Genomic DNA, 21,939 nt, shown 5'->3' with positions numbered 1-21,939 from the left:
ATTCTGTTCTTGGAAAAGTTGAAAATCATCATCTAGCTGAGATGATTTTTTTTACAGATACTTTTTTTTTGCAGGCATTATTTTTTACTTGATTGTCTCAATTTCTTTGAGGAGCCTTCTCAAGCCTTTCAGAATAGGACAGGTGATGCAGATTTAGCAGAAAGGTTATTTCTTATTCCTTCTATTTCTGGACTTGTGGAAAAGTTGTCTCAGTGCCATCTCTGTGCCACATGGTGTGAGATGGCCTATACATGATCTTTGTCATGTTTTTGCTCTGAAGCTGTGAAACGTCTTAAAGTAAGATTATAAAGATATGAGGTGCTGTTTGCTGTGTGGGACAAGCACAAGCTTGCTATTTGAGGCAAGCCAGGAAATCCATTAAGAAATTCACCCTCTTTGGTGTCAGAAGAAGGTGAATAAACAGGGCTGATCTCAAAAGTCCACTTTGTTCAATCTGTGCTTTAGTTTAATTGGACTGCTTGGCTCACTTTCTACACCTGCACTGATAGCAGGCTGTACGGGGAAACTTATGTCTAGATACTGTTGTGAGCTGGTGAAAATGATTCAGAATTAAATATGTGACTGTTTCTTAGTTTCTGTATCATGTCGTGGTTGTAAGGGACTCTGGGATGGTGTCATGGTTTGACACTGGCCCAATGCCTGGCACCCATGAGAGTCACTTGCTCACCCTCCCCTGCCACAGGCGAGCAGAGAAGGAAAAAACGTTGATGAAGGCTTCACAAGTTTAGATAAGGAGCGGGAGAAAACACTTCAAGGGCAGAACAGGCTCAACTTAAAGTTGCAAAGTGAAATTTATTACTAACAGAATTAGAGTAAGACAAAGAGAAGTAAAATAAGCCCTTAAAACACTGTTTCCCCCCAGCCCCTCCCTCCTTCCCACCAACAGCGCAGGGAGACAGGGCATGGAGATTTTGGTCAGTTCATAACCGAGATTTTCTCCCGCTGCTCTGGGAGAGGAGTCCTTCCCCTGTGAGACTGTGGGGTCACTCCCATGGGAGACAGTTCTCCGTGAACTTCTCTGGTGTGGGTCCACTCTCATGAGCAGCAGCCTTCTGCACCTGCTGCAATGTGAGTCCCTCCAATGAGCACAGTCCTTCCAAAACTGCTGTGACATGGGTCTCTCATTCCATGGGGTGCAGTCCTCCAAGGACAGGCTGCTCCAGCCTGGAAGCAGGGTCCCTCTCTTTCCACTGGGCCTTCCACTGGATCACAGCCTCCTCTAGGCATCCACATGCCTGGAGGACAGGCATGTGCTCCGACGTGGACACCTCCTCTATGGGCTGCGGGTGGATCTCTACATCCCCCATGGACTGCAGGGGGACAACCTGCTCCACCATGGTCTTCACCACAGCCTGCAGAGGAATCTTGGCTCAGCACCTGGAGCACATCTTCCCCCTCCTTCTCCATTGACCTTGGTGTTGCCATGTTGTTTTCCTCCACATGTTCTCATTTCCTCCTCTTCTCTGACTAGGAGCAAAACCTGTGACTTTTCCAGCAGCTTCCCACAGGAGCCATCTTTGTGGCTCCCTTGCTACCAAAAACCAGGCTGTGCAAAACCAATACAGATGGTTTTGTCTGAGGACTTAATTTTTGAGAAAGTTGGCATCACAAGCTCTGTGATGAGTCCAGTACTAGGTGCAGGAGCCAATGGCGGTGAAAGAAGGAATACAGACTGTGTCAAAGGAGAGAGTTGTATGGCTTGAGTTTTTTCTGGAAAAGGGCAATGACACAGTACCTTGGATGCAATGAATCTGCTTATTAATTCAAATCTGTAACTGGAGAGAAAGTGGTTGTTTTTGAGAAGCTATTGCCTCTACTTGCTTACTTCATACAAATGCAGGTAAATTTGACCAAATGGTTCCTTGCACTTGCTTATGAAGAGATAATTTCTATGTGGTATTGTTTGGAATATCAAAATTGCTTAAAACTGAATAAATAGGTGAATAGAAGATGTTTACTTTATTTAAAACTGTTTCTTATATGACTAGTTATACTGTCAGATGTACAGGTTATGGCAGCATTGCCAGGCATTCCCAGGGAAGCAGGGGAACAAGAATCATGGGGAGAAATTAATGAAAGAATAATCTCAGGGTGGTCTGTCCTACTCACAACATATCAAGCACTAGTTTCACCAAATCTATTGTAGTTGCAACTCTAAATTTTTAGCCAGGTATGATTAAAACACTCCATATGGAACCACTGTTTTTCATTGCCCTGCATCTTCTCTATTGCTGTTAGTTGTCAAGAAATGAAAATCATACCTAGTTTTGTGAGATTTTCTGTGTAATTGTCCATTCTGGGATATGCCAGATGGCATTTGCTGTCTTCGAAGGTTAGTCAAATTTTTTGCCATTATCCCTCCAGTGTATAGCAAGCAGAAAACAGTGTTTGTTTGTTGTCACTTGGATGGAGATGATTTGCCTTTAAGGATGGTCTGCCCTATGCTGCTGAATCCTGTTGGGGGAAACTTGTATTCTGATGGTTTAGTGACACAGCATGCATCCAGTAAATATATATCTCACTAATGGTTTTTTTTTGCTAGTGGTTTGCATTATGTTATTGTTCATATGCTTATACACTGAATGCTACTAGGATTTATTCTAGTTTATCTGGCACAACAGTGTGAAATAGAGAATGATTTTATCACTAACTTTCTTACCAGAGGAAACTGTTTTAAGTGTCTGATTATTCAGGATACATGACAGTTTAGTCATCAAATTTTTAGTAAATTGAAGAAGTACTTCTAAACAATGGATACATTTATTGCCACCAGAAACCAAGGAAGTGTAGAGCCCTGCTTATAATTACTATTTCAAAACCAAAACAAAATACACCAAAAGCTATGTCTTGAATTTCAGTTATAGTTATTTACTTGTTTTGGCACCCATGGTATATTATCTAAAGCCTTTAAAATTCTAAGAAGGGATTGGGTAAAAAGAGGCTGAAAATACCATGAAGTTTCCTCCTCTTCTGTTGTCTAAGTAAAGACAGAAACTAGTGAAACTGGGACCAAACACTTACATGAGGTGCACCTTATGCCATCAGTTGCGCTTTAAAATTTGCCAGAACAGTTAACTTTGAGAAATTCTGAAAGAAAATGTGCCACTTTCATGCTTATATGTGTCTTAGCTATTCCCAGATTTTGATACACAGCATCATTTCATGGAAAGTTCTAAGACGTCTTCCATTCAAACACAGTTTATTTGGTTTGGGAATACTTGTGTACAGCCAAAATTGATAGGGTTTATCAGTTTTTCAGCTCTAACTCTTGATAAATAAGCTTTTATGTGCATGTGTCTGTATAATAAGCATGAATTCAGGGCAGGGAGAGGAGGGAGTACTCTTTCTCTTATTGATTTACTGATGCATGATACTAAATTGAACTTCTGTTTTTCTGTATTAAAATATATCAGTATCTAAGTGCTAAATTAAAAAATATACAAAACACATGAATTAAAAAGTACATAAAACAAAATATACACAAGATAAAAAAGTATATATAGAAATGTCTAAATGTAAATTGAATAATATTATTTATTTTTATTTAATGTTTGTATAGCAGTAGCTGTCTTTTTGTAGAGTTTTTTTCTTTTTAAACCTGTCCTAGAAGGAAGGGGTACTGCCCCCTCCAGATGTCTCTTTCTCTCTGTTACATACAGAGCTTGGATGATAATAACACTGGAGCTTAAATCTAAGGCCACTACAATTAGGTGAGAAAAATTCTATTACTATGGTTCATGTGGGAGTATATTTTTACACTTTTTCATTCATACTATTACTGAAGAAATGGAACTACAAAAGTAAACTACTACACATACCCAGGAATAAATTTTCAGGAGTCTGATACAGAAGTATATATTTCAATATTGTCATAAGAAAATCAGTGGAGAGGAACTTCTTTTGCAGGTTTATACAAAAATTCAATTTGCATTTTCTCAAAGCCCGCTATATTTTCTCTAATCTTAATGCCAAGAAGAACACTAAAAATGTCACAAAAGACTTTTCTGGCAGTAGTGAGATGGAAGTAGTAGAAAGTCAGACAAAACTTGGGCATAACCACAGTGTTTGCATTCAGAACATAGGGCAATGATCCTCTTGTATCCTCTTGTTGTTATAGTCTTTCAAATCATAAATGAAGAAAAAAGGTAGAAACATTGACATCAGTGACAGCAAGTTAAGGTTCTGGATTGATTTTTCTGCTTTCTTTGTTCCAGAATTCCAGCAGTGTTTTGAAGAACTCATCTTTCAGTTGTGACAAAGTATCACGGCAAGTATTTCTTTCAAATTTATGTAGCAGCATTATGTGGTGTGGCGGTGGGCTTAGGCTTTGTTATTTGTGGTTGTGATTTCTGTGAGTTCAGTCTTCTGCAAGATATGATCTGCTATGCAAGTTCCATTTTTACAATGCCTTTGTGAGAGAACAACTAGACATATTTACTGAGCTGATCTTCTGATATTTCATTAAGAAGGACGGAGTTGTGTTAAAGTTCCATCACCTGGAAAAGAAAGAGAAGTATTTGTAGACTAACCAGTGAAATTATTTTAATTATATTCATGTCTGTTGTATTTTGGGGACTGGTTTTAGATTCACTTCAGTTTTACTCAGAGCAGGCTTCAAGATCTGCAGTGTTTTACAGATTGCTGGTCAAACTTCCAATCTGTAAAGCATTTACAGAATTCTACAGAGAGATAGGTACAGACAGAAGTACCTATACATTTCTATTTGACTAACAAATTTGTTGTGCTAGTATTTGTCAAATTGATTGTATTAATTTTCCACATTATTGGTTGCAGAGATTTTTTCACTGCAGTTTTGATGTGAAGAATTCTGGTGAAGAACTCCATTTGTGTTCTGAACTGAATACTTTGAGCTCTGTAGCCATTTAGTGAGTTGCACTTGTAATGAAATTATTGGAAAAATCTGATGCTTGGGTGTAGGAGTCTAAGTTGCAATTTCTTCTCATTAATATGCCATGTTTCTTCTTGGCTACATTGCTCTAAACTGCCACATCTAATTTCTTCCAGAAGTGCAGGCTTTGATCACATTATGGAGGAAGGCTCTGAACTTGATCTCACTTACATCACAGAGCGGATTATTGCTGTATTGTTCCCTGCTGGCTGTTCTGAGGAAACTTACCTCCACAATCTACAAGAAGTAACACAAATGCTCAAATCCAAACATGGTGATAATTACTTGGTATGTGTAAGATCAGCCATTTTGTGACACATCTTCCTTTGTCATGCAGGAAGACTACTTTATGTCCACATAAACATTTATAAACTAAAACTCACTCTTTGGGCCATCTTTACAGCCTTGTAAGCCAAGTTCAAGATTTTCAGTAGTGTTTTAAGTGGCTAGATATTGAAAACACTTCTTTTGCTGGGGCATTGCAGTCTCTGTGTTGGTGTGGTGATAACACATAGTCAAATGCTGAAGAATAATTTCACTGACCATTTTCATTGTCCAAAGCCAGCTCTTAAAAGATACCCTGCAATGAGGAGTGTGTTCTTTGCTTGTAGCAGTGAGCTATATCAGGGTTCTCAGGTGGGTATCTGATAGTATGTCACTGTCATGTCTTCACTTGTGAAGGCAACATTTAAAAGTAGAGTTGCTGTTGCTGTGTTCTGTCCAGCTCTTCCTCATTAACTTGTTTAGGTGCATTTTTCATGCCATTTAATTTTCTACAGGAAATCAAACAAATATATAGTAAGCTCTCTGTGCAGATTTTTTTTTAAATGTTGACAAAAAGCTGTTAATCTCCTGTGCTGTTTACTGGCTACTGCCATGGCATGTATTGTCTCAGCTTGTTCTATGAGGGTGAATTTGAAACAAGGCCAATATTTTATTTACTTTTTTTCTTGTACTGTCTCTTTAGGTATTGTGTGTTAATTGTTAGAATTAAATCCATGACTTAAGGAATATGAACTTCATTCACAGTAGAAATTAGTTGCCGGAGAGATTCCACTCATGATTTATACACATTATCTTCTTCTCACAAACTGAGATGCCATAGGTGCATTATAAACCAGACTGAACTTGTGATATGGACTGAAGTCCTCAGCTGCCTTGCTGCCCTTGGCTTCCCTTCCATCAGGCACTGGTAGCTTATAAGGCACATGATAGTAATAGTGTGAAGGTGACCTGTGTGTAAAGCTTTTATAGGTTCAAATTCACCTGTTCTCTGGCCATTTCCATGCAATAACAGTGTAAGCTTGTAGTCTCTCCACTACACTTAATCTCACTTAATACTTGACTGTATTACAAAAATCTGATATATGGTAAGTCTGGTCTTAGAAGGATTGTAGTCTCTGCCTTAGTGTCTCAGAAGGATTGTAGTCTCTGCCTCTGAAAGGGATTGTAGTCAGTTTCCCCTGCAAAGGTGGGATTTTTTTTATTTTTTGTTTTAGTTCTGTTCTATTTATTAATTTATTTTCTAATGGGTACTTTGGAAATCAGCCATCTTGATAAAAAGAAAGCTTTATGCCATCTACTCCAAATGTGTTTCTGCAAATTTGCAAAATAACCTGACAAAGCACATCCAGGTTGTAGATTCAGAGAGCTTGTTTTTAAACTACCTTTTGTTTCTCATGTTTTAATACGTCTTCAGCCTGCTCAAGAGGCACATGTGAATCAGCAAAGAAAAAAAACCCCAAAACCTCCATGAAATGGTATACAACTCAGCAGTCCTGCTGAAGGTGATAGGAACAATTCTACTCTTCTATTGGGTCAGGGTCTCAGATAACAGAACATATACTACAGCATTTATCATTTTTTTTCTAGTTGTTTTCCTTTCACTACAGTGAAGGGAGTGAACACATTGTTTCCCGTTTGATTCCTGTTCGGTATGAAGAATACGAAAAAAATCCCCTAAGTATCTAATTTTCTTTAACAGTAGAGGATTATACTTTGACAGTCTGAGACCAGAGATTAAAGTCTGTTGATAGTTTACAGTGAATTCTTTCTCTGCTTTGATGTCCTAAAAAACCATATTCCCTGTAGGCTTTGGTTCCCAGAAGAAACATGACTTTTCCAACAGATGAAAATTAGAAACTGAAGTTAATGCTCCTCTTTGTTGTACCAAAATATAAGTAAGTAGACCTAGGATATGCCAAAGAGGGACCAAAAGGGATGCAGTTAATCTTCCACTGTGTTATGGTTTAATCCCAACCAGTAATTTAGCCCCACACAGCTGCTCCCTTGCTTTCTCACCAGTGGAATGGGGGAGAGAATCAGTAGAGTAAAAGTGAGAAAATACATAGGATGAGTTTAACAGGTTAAGCAAAAGCTTTACACACAAGCAAAGCAAGACAAGGAATTATTAATTGCTTTCTATGGGCAGGCAGATGTTCAACCATCCTCAGGACAGCCAGGCTTCATAAGCCAAAATGATGACTTGGTAAGCCAAACACCACCACTCTGAATGTCACTGCTCCCTCCTTGCTTTGGCTTATATGCTGAGCATGTTATATGGTATAGAAAATCCCTTTGGTCTGTTGAGATCACCTGTCTTGCCTCTGTCCTTTCCCAGCTTCTTATGCATCCCCAGCCCACTCACTGGTGGGGTGGTATGAAGGCTCTTGGAAAGAAAAAAATTTCTTGAAAAAGAAAAGCTCTTGACACTGTGTAAGCACTGCTCAACAATAATGAAAACATCCCTGTTTTATCAACACCATTTTCAATAAAAATCCAAAACACAGCCCCATATGAGGTACTGTGAAGAAAATTAACTCTACCCCAGCCAAAAACAACACACAATGGCATGTATTTATACCATATACTTCTCTTCAAAGGCTTCTATGATGTCTTGCTTTGTTGTATGCGAAATGTTGGTTCCTGCACCTTCTTGTTTCTATTCTGTGCTGTTGGAATTCCTGGAGTATCTCAATGTGATCACTGTAGCTTGATGGGGACTGGGGTACAACAGCATCTTTGAGTTTGGTGTCTGACCCAACAGTTATAAATACCCATAATGAACAGGACTGTATCCTGACATAGGAATTCTTAATTGTTCTTAAATATAAATACAATAAGAAAGATGAATAAAAAAGTTTTTGTCAAACACCCCTTCTTTTTCTGTGGAAAATTTTAGGTAATTGATTTCTTAATATAGCTTTAGCACTCATTTTAAGTATTCAGTATTGAGAACTACACCTCTCTGTTACGTTGTTTTCCAAATAGGAAAGCTAATAGAAAATTACAAAAAAATTTGTGTCATTTATAGAAGACAATTTAATTCCTGTTTTACTATTGGTATTACAGGAAGGATAAGTACAGTGATGTAGTTGCTTTAACCTGTTCAGTTTTTGGCTTCTTTGCTTAGACAGCTGATGAGAGTGCTGGTTAATGCAAAAGGGTAATACTTTAGAAGAGTGTTACACTTTAGAAAAGGGTTCTTAAATTGTCCTTGGGTAGTACTAAACTATATAAGGGACTTGCCTCATATTTACTCTTTCTCATGTTTATGACCTATTTATTCCATTCTTTCAGTGTAATTAATGAGACTTTTTCAATGATTATGCCATCTGTACATAACTCAGCATGTAAAATAGCCACGCTGTGAAGGAGAGTCTGCCTCATTAGCATTGTTTCAGTTCTTGAGTAATGGTATTTCAACTTTTTGTTATTGATTGATACTAATTTAAGGCACTTTCTAATGAAAGAGTCAATTATTCTTGTATACACTGCTTTCTTTTGTTCATTTTGCAGTCTATCTTTTCATTTACTCTGTAAAGTAAACAGTAAGTAGAGGGTAACTTGCTATTTAGTGGGTTAACAGAAGAGTTGGAAGATCTCATAGTCTAAGTTGTAGTTAAATAGGTATGTCATATCTTCCCTGAAAAGTTTTGATAGACCAATACTTGTCAGGAATGCAAATTCAAATATTTAACAGTGCACCACCCTCCCAGACTTCTTATTGTTAATTCTTATGGTCATCATTATATTTCATGGTAGCCAGGTCTCTCAGTATACCTCTGACTCAAAGCCATGTGAAATAAATAAGATGTAGTAGAATTTAATTGTCCTTTTTCAAAATGTGCATTTAAGTTTAGCTTTAGTTTCATTGTAAAATAATTGAATATCTAAAATACATTTGCTAGTGCTACCTAATGTCAAATGTTAAGCCATATCATTGTAGTTTCTGGTAATTTTTATGTTTCAAATACATCTATTTACTACATAAATTATAGACTATTGATGGTTAATATTTTTTTCTTTCTTTCTGAACAGGTATTTAACCTCTCTGAAAAGAGGTGTGACCTTGGCAAGCTTAACCCAAAGGTATCGACTGTCTTCAGTAACATAGCTTTCTAGTGTTAAATACAACTTAAAATGCCTGATAAACCCTGAAGCTATGCAAGTATTGATATACAGAGTAAGAGAAGAAGTTTTGGAAGATACTAAAACATCCCACATGCATCCCTTTTTTATTTTTTCTCAAGTTCTGTTTTGTGTCTGTTAGATCTGTGTTTTACACAGCTATTCCTGTTATTTTCTTAGACTTCACACACAGGACCATAAACCTGTTGTGACTTCTGAAAAACTTCTGTTGGGTGATACAAATTTTACTTCAAGTATACTTATTTTGTGCAGTCACAGGATATTGGAGTTGTATACTGTAACATTCAGTCAGCGGAAGCTAGTGAACTTGATTCAGATAAGGACTTCCCTTTTTCCCTTATCTTTGAGTAGTTGCTTCTCTGCACAATAAAGTCATAGAGAATTTCATAATAATTGACATCTGACTCTTGTTCCTTCTCACTAATTCATGTGTTTGTTTGTTGTAAGAAATGGTGTGCAGGTACACTTCAGCATCTGTTATAAGGCCAGATAGAGTGGCACAGATGTGTATTTACAGCAGTAGATTTACAGAGATAAGCTACCTGAGGAAAGTACTAAAACCTCTCTCAAGTTTAACTTTTTGCATGCTTTATTGATCATGAAGGATGGATTTTTTAATATTAGGCATATGTTGAATGCATAATATGTATGTATTGCATATGTTTTGTTAGTAACTATGCATATAATAAAAATAGGCTTAGTAAACTGTATTATGTAGTGAATAGAAAATCTGAACAAAATTTTTACATGCTTAATCATGTTGCACATGAAGGAAATAAATTGAAAATAAAATTAAAGCCATCAAAAATCATTATTTGCTCTAATTCTATTTGAATTTGCTGGTATAAAATACCAGACAGTCTAAATGAAAAATCATGTAAAAAATCAAGCTCTTCAGAAATGTTGTCATTCACTTCTAAGTGGTTGGTGAGATTGGGATGGGGTGAGGAGGGGGAGGAGGAAGTTTTTTGTTTATTTGTTTTTATAAAAGTACTAGTATCTTAAAAAAACACAAATTCCCTCTTCCCCTTTAGAGACCTGTAAGCAATCCAAGACAATTGAATTGCATGATTATCTGAGATGGGAAAAGTTTTGAAAACTTTCAACCATGACATTTATTTGAATCCAGATTTTAGTATGTGATACTAGAGTCAAGGTGTCTCTCGTAAATGTTACTTGTTTAATTGCAGATTATGGATGTGGGGTGGCCTGATTTCCATGCTCCACTTCTTGATAAGGTGTGCACCATCTGCAAGGCTATGGAGTCCTGGCTGGACAATGATCCTCAACATGTGGTGGTGATCCATTGCAGAGTAAGTGCTGTGGATGAGTTTGTATTCATTTAAAAAAAAAATGTTCTTTACTCTTCTTGTTTAAAAAAATAAAAAGTTAGATCTGTTTTCAGTGTTGGCAATAGTGTGCCAGATGTTCTGTTGATGTAAATAAACTGAAATCCATTGATCTTCCATGCTTGTTAAAGATTTCTTTTTTATGACTTATGTCCTAGCCCTTGCTGCAGGTATAGCATGAACCGATGTTAGTTCACCCTTCAAAGATCACTGTTACTTCTGTAAATGTATTTAGAAGCTTGAGGTTTTTCCAGCTTGATGGAAAACTCTCCATGTTCTGTGACACTCATGAATTTTGTTGCTGGAAAAGATAGGTACTGTATCACACATCATCTCTTTAGACTGTGTGTGGTTGTAGGAAATAAGGTCATTAAGGACCTTCTGGATTCTTTTGAAAGGTTTTAATTGACAGCATCATTGCAGTGCCTTAGAGTAAAGCTACCAGTGTGCTGTGTTGCTTCCTCCTGCTTGCTCACAATAAACAGAAATAAAGAAAGACCTTAGTTAAATTTGGATAAAATGAATTCAGAACTGGATTGATAGCTGCGCTCATGACACTTGACGCAAACCTATCTCTGTTTCACTGGGAGATGTTATTCTAAACAAAATGATGGTGATAATGGGATGGAAACTTCAAATCTGGTTTGTGTAGTCTCCAGTCCCAAATTCTTCCAGGCAGAATGTTATTGTATGAAGCATTTGAAATCTTACTAGTTGCAGGAATGCAGCCAGGAAAACAGCCCATACTTGGCACAAAAGGGAGCAAAGTATTTCTAGGTACACAGTCATATACAAACTGATAATGCATGTTTTTGATTAATGCCTTTGGCTAATATATGTTTTCAGCTACAGAGATAGATACAGCCACCTACTATCAGCTGAGAGACTGAAAATATTTTGAAATCTGTGAGAATTACTGCATGTTAAATTTTACTGCATTTGTCATGTAAATTATTTAAAAATACTTTAGAACATTTTTGAAATTATCCAAAGAAAATCAGTTACTATAAATCTCAGGTGTTGGGGAGGTAAAAATGTGAAAACATGCCAGAAAGGACTATTCTTTCTAAAATAGGTATATTATAGCATTTCATCCCGGGAATTGCAGCATTGTCTATGCTGCAATTGTGAATGATCACTAAAAAAATAATACAAAATTAGAGTAGTTCATAAAATTTTTTTCTTTTTTCCCAGTTGATTCCTCTTAATTGGTAAGATTTGACAGGCATGCACATAGAAATCCTGCTTAGTGTTTTTTATGTCATTTGTCAGCCAGCTTACATTAACGGATAAGCTGCTACCCATTATTTCCACCTTTCCATCAACCCAGGGTACATGAGAAAGGACTCTGAATCTCTTACCTTGAAATTGTATTTAGTATGGGTCTTAATTATAATAATGCCAAATAATGTAATGCATAAGTTATGATTCCCTTTTTCCTAATACAGGGAGGAAAAGGAAGGATAGGTGTAGTCATATCATCATATATGCACTTTACCAATGTTTCTGCAAGGTAAGTATGAGTAATGCATGTTGTGTGGTTTTTTTCCAATAAACATTGGGAAAAATGCCTTTTAGTTGATTACTGTCTGTCAGCTTAATGTTTTGTCAGGTTTTCTTCTCAAAGAGTTTTGAAGCATGTCTTTCTTAATAGAGTCCACTTTCCTGATAGTTTTCATGTAATCCTGCTTCCAGTAGGAGACTGGATTAGGTGACAGCCTAATGTCCCTTTGAAACTGAGATTTTATTGGTTTGCAGAAAACTTTTCTGAAGGATGTTTTCAGATGAATGATAGAATGTGCAAGAAACCATTTTTATGTCATGGTACTATCTTCATTCTGTTAAACCTCTCTGTTTGCCACATCCATCAAGTAGCCTCTTCAATTGGTGAGAAATTATTCCTTAAGTACTTGAGAAAAACTGTTCTTAAAATCTGGGAAGAGTGTTTGAATAGGGAACTCCTAGACATTGATCCAAGTGCAGAATGAAGTGTAAGGAATAATCTAGACTTGAGTTTGCAGTCAGTTCAAACAGTAGGTGTCTGATTACTTAGATTTAATTGTTTCTTTTGGAGTACTCAAATTATGAAATGACAATTGACAATTTATATTAAAAAAAGATACAGTTTGATAAATGGTCTCAAAAAGGATGAAATTCATTTTGGATATTTTTGTTAGTATTCTAATCACATTGTTTTCCTTTGGGGTTTGTTAAATCTATACACATACATAAATGTACATATATACATTTTATATACATACATAAATATATTAAAATAAGAATACATTCTAAATGTCATGGTCAAATCAAATTTGGTCCTGAATTCACACCAGCATGTCAGTAACAGATTTGACCCACTACTGTAGTTGACAGAGTCTTGAATCACTAGAGGTTAATGGCAAATTACTCATGGATGTCAGGCAAACTAGAATCCTGGAAAATAATCTGTGTTCATTGGGGTAAACCAAATTTATAAGTAATTATGGACCAAGAAACTAAGTGCATTGTGTACACCAATATGTGCTGAAAAAACCACTTGCTTCAGTGATTGCCACAATTTCATATTTTGTTGAGAAGTATTGTGAATGGCAAAAACTGTCAAGTGAATGTAGTACAGTTGTTATGGTGTGATTTCAGTGTTGCAGTATTATGTCATCCTTAAAGGTGGTACCTGGCTATAAATATATTTTAATGACACCATTACAGTCACATTCAGGTGGTGTTTTGTTAAGCCCAGCAATGAAAGGTATGACCTTTTACCCCAAACAAATTCAAGATTCCTCCAGTGAAGTTGCAGGAGAGGAGTGAGCTTGGAAGCCCTCTTTAACTTTCTGGATATCTGGCAACTGCTATCCAAAGCTTACCTTTTCTGTGTAAGGATGAGATTGGGGGTTTCCCTGCTAGGATTTGTATATCCCTAGCATTATCAAGACTCTTGAAAATGGTACACAGCAACCTTGCAGAAGCAGAAATTACTGCAGATGCTGATGTTAAGGGTGCCATCTACTGTGTCTGAATTGTTACTTGGAAGACCTTGAAGATGTTTGCCTTAAAGCAAGTTCATACTTGTCAGCATGCATAGGTGTCCTGGTTCTGGCCTGGACAGGGTTAATTTTTTCAGTATGCTTGAGGGAGCATGGCCAGTACCCAGAGGTTATTCTAGACCACATCATGTCATTGCCAGGTGTGGGGGGAAGGGGATCCTTCAAGGGAGAAGGGGTCCCCTTGGGTTGAGAAAGTGTGGCAGACAGAGCCATCCAGCATTGGCTATTGTTGGGAGTTTCCACAGTGAGCAATACTGTTTCCTTTCTTCTACCCTCTGTCATTAGTATTGTTGTTACTATTCATTTTCTTATCTCATTCCTGTGTCCAGTAAATTGTTCTTATTCATAGACCAAAACCTGTGATCTTTGCCATTGTGCCTCCAATTCTCCTCTCCATCCCACTGCAGGGAAGGGGAAAGGAGGGAGGGAACAAGCAGCAGTGTGATTTGGAGACCGTCAGTAGGAGCACTAAATTAGGGAATTCCCTTCCTGAAGCACAACAACATGCCAAAGAAATCTAGGGTTAATGAAATCCTGTGAATTTATGCTTAGCAGCTTTGCTGTAAAGACACACTAAGAATTAGGTGTCTCAGTCTCTCTGCGAGCCTCTCAGGAACCCTGGGCCAGTCCCGAGTCGGCAGACACCGGGGAGGGCAGCCCCGACACGGCCGACAGCGGGGGACACTGTCTGTGCCCCGAGGGTACTGAGGGCACTTAGGCTGGTTGCCTTCGCTGCAGCAGAGACAGCAGAGACATCGGTAGAAGAGAAGGGGCCGACTCTCAGCAGGGGTTAATCCAAGGTTTTATTCTAGGAGTCCCGAAGGAGCTCCTGCACCTCAGGGGGCCTCCTGCCGAGAGCCCCGGGGGATGTCCGGAGTTCACATTTAAAGGGGGGAGGAAACCAAAAGCAGATAACATTTACTGACCAATAGGTATCTCTGGGGGATAGATACTGGGGGACAGGCATATCGGACAGCATATGGGACTAGGCCTGGGGGGCTGACCCCTGGCCTCTGGCAAATCACTCGACAACTTGGACCGAAACTTCTGGATGGGGGGCTGGGATGCTGAGTGATAGACAGAGAGCCAGGGTGGGGGTTTAGGGAATGATCTCATCCCAGGAGAGGGATAACACATATAAAGGGAGGGGAGTACAGTCTGGGATAAACCATTTGGGAAAATATTGGAATACAAAACAAAACTACTTCAAAGTATTACAAAATATAAAAACACACTACAACAATTAGGGTTGGAGTTGTTCAGTCTGAAAGAAGAGTAGGCTCCAAGGAGACTCTCTGGTGGTCCTCCAGTACCTGAAGGAGGCCTGCAAGTTGGGTGGAGTGGGACTTTTTCAAAGTAAGGCAGTGACAGGACAAGTGGGGGATGGCTATAGACTGAAAGAGAGTAGATTTAGATTAGATACTAAATATAAATTCTCTAATGTTAGCGTGGTGAGACACTGGAACAGGTTGTCCAGAGAGGTTGTGGATGCCACATTTCTTGAAGTGCTCAAGGCCAGGTTGGATGGGGTTTTGAGTAACCTAGTCTGGTGAAAGGTGTTCTGCCCGTGGCAAGAGAGTTGGAACAAGATGATCTTTAAGGCTGTTTCCAAGCTAAACCATTGTATGATTCTATGAAAAATCTTTATTGATGCAACCTCCCTTTAGTTATATGTTGTAATATCAAATTTTCTCATTTAGGAAGGAATAATGTGTCATCAAATATAATGAGGTCAAACAGAGCTCTTTGCAATTTTTGGCAAACTCTATTTTAACAAGCAAAGTGCTAGCAGTTTTTGGCCAGTTAGGAAGGGGCTGCCTAAATTCTGGATGGTAGTGTGGGAAGATGAATGAAGATATATGATGGATTGGGTGAGAAAGAGGATTTGAGTCAAGAATATTGTAAGTACATACTATGTAATTTTTAGCACCCGTGAAGAAAAGGCTTGACTTCATAGCCGGATCCAGCACCCGGTCAAGACAATTGGCATGTTCTGATTAATTTTTGGAAAAGGCATAAATTTCATTTTTATCCTGATATGCATATGTGTACTTTGCAGGTTTTTTTTTCCTCTGAACTCATTTAGGTTGAACTAGTTGTGGAATTCAAAAGTTGAGATACTGGTGTTGTCTTGGTTTAGGGCAGATTTGAGAGAGAACCTCCAAAAGGGACCCCCCCCAGAAAGCAAACCTACATGGCCCCTCCTCCCAACCAGTTCGGGAAGAATTTTCTTGGTGAGAAGTGGAAAAAAACTGTTTATTTAACAGGCAAAGCACTCCCCAGCACAAAAAATTAACAATACCAGATGACAAAACTCATTTGCTACTCTGAAGAGACAACAAATTCAGAAAGTCTCTCCTGTGGATGCTTGCTTGCTCTGTTATCAATCCCTCCGGCACTGGGAAAGGCTGCTGCCCAGAGTAGGCCCCCATAGGCCACAAAGTGCAAGCTCTCGGTGCTCCCCAGGTCCCCAGTCCAGAGCAGGTTGGAACAGTTCCAAGAAAAGGGAAAGAAAACCAGTCCAGGGAAAACTCTGCCTCAGCTAGCTAAACTAACTAAAAAGCAAAGGAGGGGCCTGTTCTGCTCTGTCAGTGCACAGAGAACACAGTGGAGGAGTGAGAGTAGGCTGATAACAAAACTCTGTGCTTCTTCTTCTCCCTGCTTTGCTCTCAGAGGCAGTCTTGAAGGCACAGAATATAATATCCAGCATAAACAGAACACCCGGCTGGGGATACAAGCATCATAACGTCACCCTAGGACATGTGCATTCTTTTATTTTGGAACTTCCAGATCTTTTATGTTCTGATGCAAAATTAAAACTGTGAACTATATCTGTTATGAGACACGTTGTTTTTATCTGGAATAGATATAAAAGAATCACCATAGCATGTTACTTGGCATACGTGATGAACAACATTCTTACTGATTTTTGGCACTTCTTTTTCTTTTTTTCTGTAACCTCTTGCCTTCCTTCACCCAAAAAAGACCCACATAAGAGCCATTCTGGATAAAGAATAGAACAAAATGTATTTTTTGGAATATGTTGCTCCTTGATTGTGTCTTTGAAGAGTTTATGGTTTTCTGATGTAAAATAGTTCTTTTTCAAGGACAGTCTCTTCTTGATGGCTCATGGTACAGGAAACAAAGGCTGAATGAATTACTGACTGCTTATATTAACCTCTATCCTGGTACTACATTACTTTCTGAAAAAGAAAATGAATTTGTATTTTATAGAGAGAACTCCCAGTGGCACATTAAAAAAATTATGGCAAGTATCCTTCTTTGGGAGCCTGAGCTGTTTGGTTCTGCCAAAATTTTTTGCATTCTGATTTCAATGTATTCTTGTTGTAAGTATGCAATTCAGTTTATTGAATAAGGATGTAGGTGCTTTGCTCAGGAAGGAAACTATCTTAAGGTGTTGAATGAGAAGGTGTCAGTGGAATAAACATCATTGTACACAATATCCAAATTATTAGAGTTGCTAGTTAGGTGCTTGTTTTTTAATTTTTTCTTAACTTCCCTCCTTTTTTTCTTCCAAATATTTTTGCATATTTCAAGCAGTAGCCTGCTGAATTTTTGAGATAACACTGAAGCAGAATAACATGTGTCTCTTTCTTGACAGTGCTGATCAGGCTCTAGACAGATTTGCTATGAAGAAATTCTTTGATGATAAAGTTTCAGCTTTAATGCAGCCGTCCCAAAGAAGGTATTCAATTTGTTTCTAATTTATATCAATAGGAAATGTCATAATTATCTTCTGCATCCATCCCTTAGTCCCTTTCCAGCCATGTAGAGGCTATTTCCACAAGATCCTCCAATGCTTCCTGAATTTTCAGCACTTTACTTATATTAATATTCCTTGATTGATGAGATCTCTCCTTCAGTTCCTGCATGTGGTCCCAGACAGACAAGACCTTTTGTACCAAACTGTTGTCTAAATGGGTTCTCACTGCATTGTTTATTAACAAAGAGATGTCACAATCTTGATTTTTCTAAGATAATAATAAACTAATTTTTCTGTGGTATAATAATGAGTATGCGAAGTATGCTGATTAGTGTGCAATTAAGATCTTTTTACTATTGTTTAGAGGATCTGCAGATTATGCACTTGCCCCATGTCCATGCTAGTAAATGTTTGTCAAAGCATGTGATATTCATTATGGCAAGTTCATGTATCTGGATGTGTTATCTTTTCAGTCTGTCTGTATGACGAAGGTTGAATTAGGATTCAAAGAATTAAGCACTTTGGAAAGTGAATAGTTCTGGGGTGCACTATGTACTATGACAGGTAATTGAAGAATTCAGTACCAAAAGAGACTGATACCCATCAGTCAAATAATTGTGATATAGGTGAATCTCTTTTAGAAATATAAAATATCATCTGGGTTTGATTTGGTAATTACTGGTTTGGTTTTTTTTTTGTCTTAATCCATGTGCATGCAGTAGGTAGTTTAGAAGTTGTTTAAAGTATAAGAATTTGCTAGTAATTAAAACAACAAAACCAGTAGTAACAACTAATGTAAGATATTTGGTTCTGTTAATCTCTAAATAAAAACTTACCAGTTACTTTTTTAACCCATTAGGTGACATGCACAGCTCCTTTTAACTTGAAAAATAGTAACACAACATTCCATTAGACTTGAAATAAACTTTTCATGGTTGACTGGTCTTTTTTTTTTTTCTTTCTGTTTTGTGTTTGCATATATGTGTATATGTGTATTGCATTTCAATAATAAGGATTTGAGAATGCTGCCTACCAGACAGAGAAGTGTGAACCATAGCAGCAAAAGGAAAGAGATATTGTTAATCTTACCATTCAGAAGCCCTAGACAGCAGGCATATTTCAGTGAGAGCCAGGAACCTCCACAACAGCTTCTGAATTGTGCATCAGGGCAGTTTTCAAGCCATATTGATGGGAAGTTTCAGTAGCTACTAACTTAAGTGAACTGTATGTGAGCCCTAAAGCTAGACATTAGGTATAAATGGTTGCATCTGTCTTTCCTACATCCCCTTCAAGGACACTTGCTTAATTCTTCTGCGGGTAACTGCCAGGGGGAGGGCCTCAGAGATACTTAGTTTGCGTCTTGACTGATGGAGTTAACATCTTTGCTCACCAGTACTGAACTTGAGCTGCCCTTGCCATCTTCCATACATATACACATACTTAGGAGAGTAATTTCTAATGAGAGCAGAGGTGGTTTTCCAAACTGTTTGTCAGAACTGTAATCCCAAATCTCATCTCTCCTACCTTTGCCTGGCCTGGCAGTGGCCACCAATCTTATTGTAGAGAAAGGAGAACCAACTCTCTTAATATTTGTGGATAATTTTATACTCCTTTGTTCCCATTCTGATCAGACAGTGGCCTTTTAATATGCTTTTTCTCTGAAACCATTGCTGGGTAATTAATTAGTGATATCCTTGTTAAACCCAGTTGATGTATAAATGGGTATAATTTAAATGGATCTCAAAATTGTAAAATATAAAAATACACCAATTTTTCACATTTTGAAACCTTTTCTCTACTAAATCTTGTCCAGACAAAAATAAATTGTGGCCACTTAGTCACTTAGCTTTTTCCTACTGCTAGTTGGGTACTGTAACAATGGCAAGAAGAATAGCTGTAGACCAGATCTATTTTGAATCCATTCTCAGATAAGCAGTTGAAGATTTCTCTGAATGAGAAATGCAGATAGAGACCCTTCAAATGAAAAAAATTTCTCACAAACCTTCAGGATAAATGTTTGAACTCTCTTCTCAAAAATAAGCTGACTGTCTCTAGGCCCCTTAAGTGCACTGCCTTGAGAAAGGTTTTCAAAAATTTCAGCCTAATTTTTGTAATAATTAAAAGCTGGTAAAGAGAAAATGGTCACATTGGTAATAATAAATAATTTTTTAAAGTCGTGAGAGGTCACTGACAAAACATTTAACACAAAATTTTTTGTCAGGTTAGGTGTGTCAATTTGTAAAATTTGTGCTTTTGATGTACCAAATCCTTTCAGAAAGACTGAAGGAGAAAACAACAACAAAAAAGTTGCCTTTTCTTAGCATTTAAAATAAATTGAGCTTTGCAAGCTCTCTATAAAATTAAATCTATTTTAAATTATCCACAACCCCCATTCTGGGGTAGTAAAGCTGTTGTTACTCAGCAGGATATCCTTAGTTGTGGTTTTGCCAGAAGTTCAGCTAATGAGATATGTGCATAAAGGTGAAAAAAAGGTGATTTTTCTCTATACATTCCTGAGAATAAAGTTAAATGAAGATTGTCTCATAGGCATGGAAAAAAAAGGGACTCAAAGCTGGTGGAAAATTTTAAGACACTGCAGTGATGTTTACTTGCATGTATTTGCTCAATAGCTTGTGACCAAACCACGTATTAAATCACAGAAATAGAATAATTTTCCCATTGCTGTGGTAGTTTTCCTCTTGTTTGGTGCTGAATGAGATCACTTCTCATTATGAAGATGTTATTTGACTGCATTGCTCTTAAGTTTTCTGATGAGGGCACTTCTTGCTCTTGTTTTAATGAAGATGACTTCACTGTAAATTGGATGGGAACCATATCATGCTGCTATGAAAGACATTTAAGACTACAGTTGTAATTAGGAATGTGTACCAAAACAATTGACTTTGCTGTCTCTTCTACTTAATTTCTTACTTAGAGTAGTAATGTAAATAACTAAAATAAAGATATCAACAATAGCAATGTAACAGCCATGGATTTAATACAGTGGTAAATTATAGTGTCTTTTCATGCTGTTTTGTGAAGATTATTATTTTGGATTTATGTGCATTGTCACAATACTGTTAATTACCCATAATCTGGAAATACCATTGTGTAAATAATGTATTTCCCTGGTATTAGTGGTTTTATGTAATTCAGATAAACTTTTTGTTTTCAGATATGTGCAGTTCTTAAGTGGCCTTCTATCTGGATCTGTGAAAATGAATGCAACCCCTCTTTTCCTGCACTATGTTATCCTTCATGGCATCCCCAACTTAGATGCTGGGGGAGGTAAATTACCTAATTTTTCCTATTCAGGTGTAGGATCAAAGTCTTGTTTCATTTTGGAACTTTCTAGAAAGGCTGCATGAATCTCAAATTAGAATTAATATTTTCTTGATATCCATTCAAATATTCCCAATAAAGTAGCCAGAAGAGAAGCATTCTAAGAGTAAAAATTGGAGCAGGTGAAATAAATTTCTTGTTCTTTGTTAAATGAATAGTTGATGCTATTTGTCTCTGCCTATCTCTGAACAGTTGTGGTCTCCATTACTGCAAAGGATCTGGGAACCTGGTCAGGTTTCATAGTAATTTCCTCTTTGTTTTGGGAAATGATTATAAATATAATCTCTTCTGTTTTGAGATTGGATTTTGTGTTGATAAGCTGTTTGGATAGGGTGTACTTACAGAATTACACAGAATCATTTCGTTTGGAAAAGGACCTCCAAGATCATAGAGTCCAACCTCTGACCCATCATTACTTTGTCAATGAGATCATGGCACTACGTGCCATGTCCAGTTGTTTCTTGAACACCTGCAGGGATGGTGATTCCACCACTTCCCTGGGCATTCTGTTACAAAGTTTAACAACTCTTTCAGTGAGAAAATTCTTCCAGCTGTCCAAAAGGAGCTTTCTCTGTGCAGTTTGAGGCTATGTCCTCTTATCGTATCATTAGTTGCCCAGGAGAAAAGCCTGACTCCCCCCTTGCTGCAATCTCCCCTCAGGCAGTTATATGGAGTGATAAGGTCTCCCTGAGCCTCCTTTTCTGCAGGTTAAACAACCCAGCTCCCTCAGCCTCTCCTCATATGACGTATGTGGAGACTCTTCACCAGCTCTCTTGACCTTTTCTGGACACACTACTGCATTTCAGTGTCTTTCTTGAAGTGAGTGGCCCAGAACTCATCACAGTAGTTGAAGTGTGGCCTCACCACTGCTACTAATGTGGCTTGCTATCCTAAGTGGATTTAAAATTAAAATGATAGAATGAGATAATGTGCTAGAGCACAGTGAAGGGATACAACTTTAATGGTTGCACTTGATGAACTTAGAGGTCTTCATGATTTATGATTTGTTTCTGCATTTTTATTATCCGAAGGTAAAATAGCACTGATCTTTTGTAATATAATCAGCATGAATTTGAAATGGTTATATTTTCATTGTTGTTTAATCTTTTTTTATTTCTA

At 37.6% G+C, this 21,939-nt stretch overlaps 1 protein-coding gene across 1 annotated transcript in view; it reads left to right on the top strand.

Moving 5' to 3' along the window:
- TNS3 (tensin 3) overlaps positions 1-21,939 on the top strand; it is a 213,040-nt gene that overhangs the window by 83,512 nt on the left and 107,589 nt on the right. Inside the window, exons 5-11 of the mRNA XM_036398155.2 lie at positions 4,236-4,288; positions 5,047-5,218; positions 9,251-9,301; positions 10,552-10,674; positions 12,159-12,223; positions 17,377-17,460; positions 20,654-20,766. Of these exons, the coding sequence (XP_036254048.1) occupies positions 5,069-5,218; positions 9,251-9,301; positions 10,552-10,674; positions 12,159-12,223; positions 17,377-17,460; positions 20,654-20,766 (586 nt within the window). The 5' untranslated portion in view covers positions 4,236-4,288; positions 5,047-5,068. The remainder of the gene's footprint in view (positions 1-4,235; positions 4,289-5,046; positions 5,219-9,250; positions 9,302-10,551; positions 10,675-12,158; positions 12,224-17,376; positions 17,461-20,653; positions 20,767-21,939) is intronic.

Source organism: Molothrus ater, chromosome 1, assembly GCF_012460135.2.
Source record: "Molothrus ater isolate BHLD 08-10-18 breed brown headed cowbird chromosome 1, BPBGC_Mater_1.1, whole genome shotgun sequence".
In the NCBI taxonomy this organism is placed as follows: Eukaryota; Metazoa; Chordata; class Aves; order Passeriformes; family Icteridae; genus Molothrus; species Molothrus ater.
The sequence above is the reverse complement of the archived record's forward strand: the minus strand, read 5'-3'. Positions and strand labels throughout refer to the sequence as shown.